Genomic DNA, 10,606 nt, shown 5'->3' on the forward strand with positions numbered 1-10,606 from the left:
ATCCGTCCTAGGCCAGAAACAGCCCTTGGGAGGCAGAGGAAGGAACAGGGGCCAAGTGGCTGAGGGGCCAAGGGGGCCGAGGGGGCCGAGGGGGCCGAGGGAGCAGAATGAGGTCGAGGCAGGAGGATCAGGAGTTTGAGGTTCTCCTTATTCAGCCTGAGTACAAGGACAGTGGTCTCTAAACTGTGTGTGCGTGTGTGTACATATCCTTATTATAGACAATTCATTCTTAATACACTTAAGGAGACTTGAATATAATTTTAATACAAATTTTAAGATATAAAAACTGGATTTTTTTCTAAATTTTCTTTTGTGTGAGTGTCTTCTGATATTCTCAGAATTTAATGTAATTTCCCATAAAACTTCTATGTCCTCCATCAGCCTCTCAGAACCTCTTATCCATCCAGTGCCTACTGTTATTGAGAGGAACTATTCTCACTCCCTCTGCACATCACAAGGCACCGAACAGCGTCACAGCGTCATTAGTGATGTTCTTGGTTCTGTTGTGCTTGCTGTCTGACAAAGCACTTGTTTATAGTATTCAGTTGATGTCAAAGGTGCTTAAATATGGGTGATTCAAATGGGAACGGTCCCCGTGGGCTCATAGGTTTGAATACTTAGTTCCCAACTGGTGGACCGTTTGGAAGGAATTAGGAGGTGTGTTCTTGTTGGAGGAAGTGCGTCACTGATATTTGGGATTTGAGTTTTGAGATTTCAAAAAGCCTACAACAGGCCCAGTCTTGCTCTCTCCCTCTCCCGGGATAATGATGTGAGCTCTTAGCTACTGCTCCGGCACATGTCTGCCTGCTGCCCTGTTCTCTGCCATGCTGGCATGGACTCACCATCACAGCAATAGAGCAGCGACTAAGGCACTGGCCAGTGTTGCGTGTGCTGAGAGGGAGTAAGCGATCTGCTCATGGTCATCAGCCAGAGGTTGCTCTCCAGCATCGGCCGTGCCATGGGTGCTCAGGGCTGCTGCAGGCTTTTACCTTTTTGGATATTCACAGTGGGTTCCTATTGAAGGGTGCTGAGAAGTCTGGGAAAGAACCTGTGGAAGGGTTTCTGAAAAGCATCCAAACATACTCAGCCACAACCTATTTTGCTCTCCTTCTTCCCTCTCCCCATCCTCCTCCCTCCTTCCTTCTTTTGTCTCCCTTTGTCCCCTTCCTCTTTTTTTTTTTTTACTTTCCATCTATCTTTTTCAGAACATATGTATTCATCCGAATACAAACAGTGTCAAATTTAAGCTCTGTATTCGTTTTTATTTTTCTTACGTGTGTGTGGTGTGGGTGGATGTGTATGTGTGTGCATGTGGATGTGTGTAATTCCAGAATGAAACTGGGCACCCCCCAGCTCCCCTCCCTCTTCCCCTGGAGTCAGGCTCTCTCACTCAAACCCAGGGCACACTAACGTGACTAGTTTAGCTAACCAGTTTGCTCCAGGGACACTCTGTCTCTGTCTCCTGGACCACCAAGCCACCTGGCATTCATGTGGGTCCTGGGGGATCCAGATTCCAGTCTTCATGCTCGCATGGCAAGTGTTTTCCCAACAAGCCACCCCCCTAGCCAATTGTTTTAAGATGGAGTCCCGAGATACACCCGCGCGGCCCCACTCGCAGAGGACTGCCTCAGCCTCCGGAGCGCAGGGGTTACAGGTGTGCACACTGAGCGCACACGGAACCTGTTCGCAATGTTCTGTAACCTGCCACACACCGAGAAAAGAGTAACCCAGTTCTGCCGTGGTAAAGTGACACCAAGTTGTCAGACTATCTCCACCAGAAGCCCCTAGGTGGAAGGCTGCCCCTTGTCTTCTCAGCCCTTCAGGAAAACAAAACCTGGCAGATCAAAGTCCCAGGGGAGCCTCTGTTTTCTCCTTATTCTTCTCACTGCTGGCGAGGGTAGGGATGACCCTGTGGCTACGGGAGCCATCTCCCTGCCCCCTAATTAGTTTATGGCTTAGATGAAATAAGGACCACTCAGCTTTCTCTCAGGCTGCTATCTAATGACTTTAGTGTGTATTTAGAATGGCTTTAGTGAATTAAATTAGGGTATTTAAAAAAGCCTGACACCCAATTAAGTTGTTAACCATATGAGGCTCAGAAGATAGCTTTTGAAAAGCTAAACATTGGTTTAAGGGTGAGAGAGCATTCTGATTCACCTGCTGTGGCTTCTGCATGACAGCTGATGCAACCCTTCCTGAACTGTGGGCGACAATCAGAGAGGACCTCACCATCATCACTGGGTGGTATTTCCTAAATGTGAAGGTCCTCACTGTAGCCATAGAAGAGGGAGATGAGCTTGTCTGCAAGGTCCTGCTTGTCTGCTCCCAGTGGGTCCTTGGACTTGGGCTTCCCATACGTGAAGAGGATGGTCCCATAGAAGATGACCGCCACAGTGAGGGGCAGAGCAGGTGGAGAAGGCCTTCTTCCTGCCCTCAGCTGAGGGGATCCTCAGGATGGTGGTGAGGATGAAGATGGAGGAGACAAAGAGGAAGAGAACTGGCACCCCCAGGAAGATCATATTGGCCTCTCCCATGCTGATGACATGGATGGACATGTCAGCACAGGCCAATTTCAGGACAGTTGGGGTCTTGCAGATGAAGTGTTTGATGACAGATAACTGCAGCTTTGCTCATTACCTCAATTAGCCAGTGGCCAGGTAGATATCAAACGCCACAGTGCTTAGAAGCACACAGTTCTGTCACATCCAGGGAAAGGGCCATGCACAAGACCAACCAATAAAGATGCCTTCCCTGGGAACCAGGAAGCTGCCTGGGTCCAGTGAGCCCGGGCAGGTCATTTACCAGATGTCACAGACAGAGAGGTTCTCATCATGAATCATGCAGGTGTGTTTAGGTTAGAGTTGAGGATGGTCACCAAAATGAGGTCTCTGTCACCCAGACAACCATGTACATCAGCAGGATGGGCACAGAGAATGTTTTCTTCAGCTCTGGATGGTCAGAGAGCTCCAAGCATCCAAATCCATCACAGAGAAGGAATAATTGGTTTTTCCCCCATGTGACACCCTTTTTGCCATCATAATACCACCAAGTGCACACCAAGCATCTCTCTTAGTCAATGTTCTATTGCTGTGGAGAGACACTGTGACCAGGGCAACTCTTATAAAGGAAAACACTTCTTTGGGGCTGGCTTGCAGTTTCATCATCATGGTGGGAAGCATGGAGTGTCCAGGCAGATATGGTGCTGGATTAGGAGCTGAGGGTCTACATCTCGATTCACCAGGGGGCAGAAGAGCATTATGAGTCATTAGAAGACAGGCCTGAGCTGTCAGGCCTCAAAGACCACAAGCAGGTGACACAGTTTCTTCAACAAATCCACACTACTCCAATGAGGTCACACCTCCTAATAGTGTCACTCCTCGTGGACCTATAGGGACCATTTGTATCCAAACTACCACAGCAAAAATCTGTGTACCCCATGTGTGGTCAAGTACTTGGCATATAACAGAACACACGTGTATAGTGGAAGTCTTTGTTTCTTAAAAATCCGAGTTATGTTATGTAAATGGGTTTTTGTTTTAATCCCAAATATGGTATATTGGGCTACCTGAGTCTATGCGAGCTGATAACAGTCTTGTGCAGCCCAGAGACAGGTGTGGACTTTGCCAGCTGCAGATAGGTTAATTCTGAGGACTCTGAGAAGGTATAAATACCAGATAGTCCAGGGAGAGGAAGATATTCTAGGAGAGAGAAGAGAAGGATTGGAGAAGATGGAGAGAGAAAGAGAATGGAACAGAGAGAGAGAGAGAGAGAGAGAGAGAGAGAGAGAACACATTTTGAGGAGATGGTTGGAGGGGGCTAGAGGGGTTGCTGAGTAGGAGGCAGCAATGGCAGAAGCTGGGAGAGAGCCGGGAGACTCCAAAAAAGAAGAGGTCTAGGCCTCCTTTCCCCTTTAACATTTCTATGAAGGTATGAAGGAAAGGAAGGGAAGGGGGAAATGATAGTATATTATAATTTCAAAAATTAAAAATTTAAACAATAAAAAATTAAATTTTGTACAAAATTACTGGAAACAGAAATTACAGTGTGTCATTCTGACTGCCTTGAAAGCCCTAAACCATCTAGAGAAAAATGCATCAGGAAATAGGTGAGACCTATAGGTGTGTAAAATATTTGTAGTGATGATATATCTCCATGGTGGAGAGAGGAAACAACCCCACACTCATGTACACCGTAGTATCTAGTTAAGTGCAGTGGGTTGTTCAAATAAACACAGAAAACTGGGCGTGGCGAACACTGTCATCCCTGCACTTGGGAGGCTGTGACAGGACTGAGACTTCAAGGCCAGCCTCACCTCCACAGAGAAGGGGACGTGCTGGGCAAGCGCTCGGCCACCAAGCTCAACTCCCAAGTCGCCTTTTCCTTTTCGTAAGTACTTGGCTTCCACCAATCTGCAAGGTGCTCAGTTCTCATTATGCTAAATCGTTAGGCTAAATCAGGAGTACCACGGAATCGTGCCCCTGGTATCTTTTGTGCCTCTCACTTTTTTTTCTGGAAGATTAAATCTTTTATGTTTCCCCTCTGCTGTCTAGACAACTGAAGTTGATTTATAATTAAAGGATTTGTTCCGGGGGGGGCAAGATGGCTCAGCTGGTTAAGATCCTTGCCACCAAGCCTGATGACCTGCATTGGATCCCAGGAACCCAAGGAGAAAACAGACTTCCTTAAGTTTTCCTCTGACCTACACACACACACACGACATCGCACATATGTGCTCCTGTGGAAAAGGCAATAAAAAGAACATTTTTTAACAAAACAAGAATTTATCTTGGCAAGGCTCCATGGTGCATGCACAGTACTCAGGGAGGCAGAGGAAGACAGATCTCTGTGAATATGAGGCCAGCCTGGTCTACAGAGTGAGTTCCGGAACAGCAAAGGCTACACAGAGAACCCTGTTACAAACAACAACAACAAAAAGAATTTATGTTTGTGTTCTCCTCTCTACTTTTCTCTAGAACACTATAGACTTCATTTGATAAATAATGTCTTTTTATTTCCAATAAAATGTCCTGATTGTCCATTCATAGGTCCCTGTAGACTTTCTGTTATTTTGTAGTTGTTAACAGGTTTTGCTAAGTAGCCCAGGCTGGCGTTGGCTTTAAGTTGCTGTGACCCTCTGTCTCTGCCTCCTGAGTCCTGGGATAAGAGGCATGTGCCTGTGACCAGCTCCTCCACCCTTGCTACAGACTACTCTTAGATGACAGCTTACTAATTCCACTGACAATATCACCAACAATGACAACAACAAAGCCCTCCAGTTCTCTCTCTCTCTCCCCCTCTCTCACCACTTATTTGACTGTTAGCTTTGTCCTTTCCTTTTGGGTTGATGTCAATATTGTGATCATCTAATGACTCATAAATGATGTTCAGTGCCATCTAGGGACAACAATAAGAATGAGCAGAACCTTCAAAAGAGAGAAGAAAAACTTGAGTTTTTTTTTTTTTAACTTGAGTTTTTAAATCTGGCATCAGTTTTGTCAAAACTTCCTCTCTCTCCTATTGTACTGAGGAAACAAATGACTAAATGATTCTGTCAAGGATATTGATATATAGAACAGGAGGTTAATTCTGAGCACACAGGAAGAGAACAATTCAGAAGACATTTGTTAAACATTTTGATTACTGTGGATAGACAAGAGAAAAGGTCAGCACTGAGCCACATGGTATATCAAAGTACAACTTAATGTGAAATAGAGACTCAGGAGGATCCTGAGTGTGAGGCCAGCCTCAGCTTCACAATGAGATGCTGCCCCCCAAACAAAAGGAAGGAAGAAGGGAGGGAGGGAGGGAGGGAGGAAAGGAGGGAGGGAGGGAGGAAGGGAGAAAGAGAGGGAAGGAAGGAAGGAGGGAGAGAGGGAGGGAGGGAAGGAAGGAAGGAGGAAGGGAAGGAAAGGGAGAGAAGGAGGGAAGGAAGGAAAAAAGGTGGAGAGAGAAAGTGAGGATTCATCACCTATGGTCAGATATTTGCAGAGAAGCTGAGGAGCCACTGAGTGAAGACCCAAGGGAGAGCTTCTCCCTGGCTGAACAGTCATCTTTGTTGACTTTTGCTTGGTTAGTATCCATGAACGAGGGTGAGACAACATAGAGGTTAAGAGCACTTGCTGCTCGTGCAGAGGACCTGCCTCAGTTCCCAGCACACACAAGCAGTCACGTCCACTGTAACTTTAGTCCCGGGGATCTGATGCCCTCTGCTGGTCTCCGTGGAGGCCAGAAGGCATATGGTGCACATAAACTCAGACACCAACACACCGATCATTTGTATATGTATTTAAAAACAAGGTGTGAGGTCCTGAGCATGCCTGGGTGTGAGCATGCATGTACACACACACAAAAGTGTAATTAAAAAAAGAGTTTCTTAAGGTCTAGAGAGCTAATTCAGTGGCAGAGTGCTTGCCTAGGGGCCTGGGCTAAACACACACACACACACACACACACACACACGCCAAACAAATAAATAAATGCAATTAAAGTTTAAGAAGAATTTTAACATGTATATTGTTTAGGAGGGAAAAAAATCACATCACATAAGCCTTTCTCAGGGTAAGAACTAAGATGTTCCAGCGCATTATGGGGCTTCATCTTGTTCTGCATGCTCACTCCTGTGCTACAGAAAAGCCTCATTGCCCTCCTGGAGTTGATTTCCTTCTATTTCTTTGAGAGTGATGACTACAGACTTTTGTAGAAGTCATTTCCTTCTGGGCAGTTTTCTGAGATTCCCCCTCCTCCTGTGAGCCAACATTATGCAGGCATTGTTGTGAAGGAGCTTACCCCAGTGTGATTAAAGCCTGTTGTGGTTGACCTTAAGATTATCCAGTTGAGTCTGATCTGATCAGGTGAGAAATCATATTTACTGAATGGAAAGGATTCTACATGCCAAAGAGCAGCCACAAGGAACAGAGACTGACCCTAGGAACTGTCATCAAAGAAACTGTGGCCACAGACTGCCAACAAGAGAACCTGAGTTCCACTAACATTCTGGATGACCTTAATGGAGGACTCTCCTCCTCTCCTCTCCTCTCCCCTCCCCTCCCCTCCCCTCTCACCTCCCCTCCCTTCTCCCCTCCCCTCCCCTCCCCTCCCCTCCTCTCCCCTCCCCTCTCCTCTCCCCTCCCCTCCCCTCCCCTCCCCTCTCCTCTTCTCTCCTGTCCTCCACTACTCTCCCATCCCCTCCCTTCCTCTTTCTCTCTCTTCATTTTTTCTTTCTCTTGAGGAAAGCTAGCTTCTCTTTTCTTTTCTTTTCCTTTCTCTTTCTTTTGTTCTTTCTTGCTCCGGAACACTGTTAACCTGTCATCTCATTTACAGAACTGTGAGATAACTGGGGTTGTTGTACACTCTTGATGTAGTTTGTTAGGCAGCCAAGGAAGATTAATAACCTGTTCTTGATTTCCTTCTTTATTACCCACAGAACCATCAGCGTAAATGAATTATTTCATTGAAAAAGGAAGTAATAACTGAAAACCCCGTTTGCTAAGTAAAGAAAAAGCTTGCTACTGTGTGATGAAAACTCCTCTGAAAATATAAATTCAGGGTTTTACTAGCCCAGTTTTGCTAAGCCAGGCAAGGTTGCAGTGTGACCAGGAACCAGGCACCAGGCGTCTGGTTGGGAAGAGCAGAACAGGGGTGGCTCTTCCTGTTTCTGCCTGCCCCTCCAGCTCTCTCTTCCGGCTCTCTGCAAGCCTGAGAGCAGAGCACAGTAGAAGTGCTGCTGGCACCTTCAGCAAGCCCATCAGTGAGGCCAGGCAGGGGTGAGCTCAGGCAAGGGTGAGCTCGGATAGTGCATGCTTAAGGTATCACTAGTGCAAGAAGTCTGGGCCTGGCCATCTGGAGCACCGTGTCTTCCAGCTGATCTCCCTGGACAGCAGAGTCTGCAGAGAAGAGCCCCACAGGCAACTGTCTCTGGAATCCCAGGGCTGGTTTGCCTGCCCTCTGTGGAGGACAGTTGTCTGCTTTCAGTGTCCTGTGGACTCCTCCCACTGTGTTGTAGGCTAGACTCCCATATTTTAGCAGTTTCTTCCCGTCCCTTGGTTTATTCTTTCTTTTTGGTGGAACACATTCTTGAATAACTTCTTGAGAAAAGTATATTGAAGACCTTATATGCCTGATGATATTTTATTCACTCTTCATAAATGACTAACATTTTGGTGTATGAAGGCTGACAGGCCCCTCCTTGCTATGAAGCAGGCTGGAGACTCAAGAACAGTCTTTGGTGATGCTCATGAAGCTTATGTCCCAACACTAAGGAGGCATTCTTCCCTCTTCCTCGTCGTTTTCTGTTCTGCTGTGGCCTTCATCTGGTTGGATGATGCCCACTCAAATCAGGGAGACAACCCGTGTTACCCCATTGCCATACTCAGATGTGGTTAATCTCGTCTAAACGCAGATAAATCCAGAATAATGTTTGACCCAACGGAGCAGCACCCGTACTCTCTCAGGCACATGTAACCACTGCAGCGAGAGATGGGGTTCTAGGAACTTTCTAGAGAAAATATTCCTTCTGAGTCAGGAGGCACTGCTGGCACAAAGTGAGCAGCCGCCCTAGTCCTTGGTCTGTGTGTATGTCTGTTGGTTTCATCCTTCAGAAGCACGGGTTCCCATGTCCTCATCTTGGCCTGCTGTTCCTCACCGAGTCCTGGTTTCCCTTTCAGCAGACACACTTTTTGTTGGGGTGTGTGCCTAGTGTCATGGAGGGGCACGGTCTCTCCTCCATTTGCTACCTAATCCTCCTCATTTTAACAGCACCATTTTACCTCTGGCTAATGGCACTTGGTGTAGCAACTTCTCTGCGTCATTAGCTTCACTGTTGCCCAGCATTCCAGGTTCTGCCTGGGGATTTGCCTCTACCAGATCTAGGATGATTGACACTGTCCATCCTTTCCATGTGTCACTGCTGACATTTTTCTTCTCCTTAGCCTCATGGATTTCATTGAGAGCGAGGAAAAAGGGATGGAGGAAAGGAGGGAAGGAGGGAGGGTGGGAAAGAGGAAGGGAAGGAGGAAGAAAGGAAGATTTTCTCACAGTTAAGAGGAACATGTAGATGCTTCAGTCCTGATTACATGAAATTCTAATGATCTATATTATTTTCTTCTCATTTGTTTTGTTACTGTGTGTTGCACATTTCCTCTTGCCAGAACATCAGTTCCACAGAAGTAGGGGTCGTCACAGTGCTGAGACTCTTGGGTCTGGTCCTCAGCTCGGGCATTGTAATTGTACTGGTTGATATTGATTACCAATCTGACAGGATCTAGGACCTCCTGGGACACCAAGCTCTGGGTACACTGTGAGGACCAGATCTGGTTACCTGAGGTGGGAAGACCCTGCTTAACTCTGCAGCACTGTCCCATGGCAGAGGGCACAGACTGAATGAAGGGAGAAAGCAAGCAGCAGTATCATTGCTTCCTTCCTGCCCCCTCCCTCCTGCCGCCATGCCATTTCCTCTGTGGTGGACTGTCCCCTCAGCTGTGAGCCAAAGCGAGCGCTTCATGCCTCAACCTGCTTCTGTCAGGCGTTTTGTCACAGCAGTGAGACAACTAAGACAATGACGATGACGCTCCTCCCAGTTCTGTCTGTTACCTCAGTGAAGAAGCCTTCGCAGCATCCACTGCTCTGTTCTTGCTTTTAGAGATCACACTTATCATGGAATGGGACATGCCTGGTGGAAGAGCAATAACCATCACTCATGCTTTTTGCCTACCTAGTCACTGGACATTTTTAGTTCTGTTTACAGGTCAGTCAGCCTGTATGGGCTCTCACTTGGGAACATTAGCAATACACGTTGAATGCTTAGGGGCTATGAGGGCCGGAACTACGTGCCAGAGAACATGAAGCATTCAAGAGACATAGTCATATGATGAATAACGCTGCTGTCTTTGGAACTTGACATATTATTTTATGGCAAACATTTTTATAGGTCGGAACATTCTTCTAAAGTAAGAAACCTTACAGCATAGGCCAGCGACATACTCGTCATCATCAGTGTCAGGTACTGGGTACTCTGTGTGGTTGTATGTGCTATGTTCTCTTGCTGATTTCTGATTTCTTTTATAGCGCTAAGCATTTATTAATCACAAATATGTACTTCCAGAGGCTCTACTTTTCTTAGAAACAAGGTAGAAATATATGTCTTAAACCTGGACTCTAACTTGGTCATTAATGAGGCTCAAGGCTGAAGTGGATGTGCAGCAAAAGCAAAAGAGGTGAATCTGGGCAGGCAGAGACAAAGTACTGTCTTTTTCTAATTAGCAGAGTGTGAGATTCCTTTACTGATAGAAACAGCTTCCTCAATGCTGCTTTAGGCCAACCCTTTTTGCTTTTGAAATTTATAGTATTTCTTATGCTTTACGAAAATGACGAAAGACACACAAATTCCTGACTCAGGCACCAGATAACCATCCAGTGTCAGTCTATGATAGAGCTCCTCACAGACCAGGCAATGAGGCTGGTCTGGTGTTAGCCACTAACCTTCACTGCACAATGACCAAAGCCTGGGCTGCTGTTTTCCCTCTGCGCATCCCTGAGAGTTCTCAGGTCAGAACTCTATGACTGCAGCAGCAGCAGCAGCAGCAGCAGCAGCAGCAGCAGCAGCAGCAGC

The 10,606-nt window shown here is 46.6% G+C and overlaps 1 protein-coding gene and 1 pseudogene across 1 annotated transcript in view; both read right to left on the minus strand.

Moving 5' to 3' along the window:
• Positions 1–2,251: 2,251 nt before the first annotated feature.
• On the minus strand, positions 2,252–9,976 carry LOC129669411 (olfactory receptor 13C7-like; annotated as a pseudogene).
• Positions 9,977–10,306: 330 nt separating this feature from the next.
• The window catches only part of LOC129669412 (olfactory receptor 13C7-like), a 5,605-nt gene continuing 5,305 nt past the window's right edge, over positions 10,307–10,606 (minus strand). Inside the window, exon 2 of the mRNA XM_055597643.1 lies at positions 10,307–10,351. Coding sequence (XP_055453618.1) covers positions 10,307–10,351 — 45 coding nt within the window. The remainder of the gene's footprint in view (positions 10,352–10,606) is intronic.

Source organism: Psammomys obesus, unplaced genomic scaffold, assembly GCF_907164565.1.
Source record: "Psammomys obesus unplaced genomic scaffold, mPsaObe1.curated_primary_1811, whole genome shotgun sequence".
Lineage (NCBI taxonomy): Eukaryota > Metazoa > Chordata > Mammalia > Rodentia > Muridae > Psammomys > Psammomys obesus.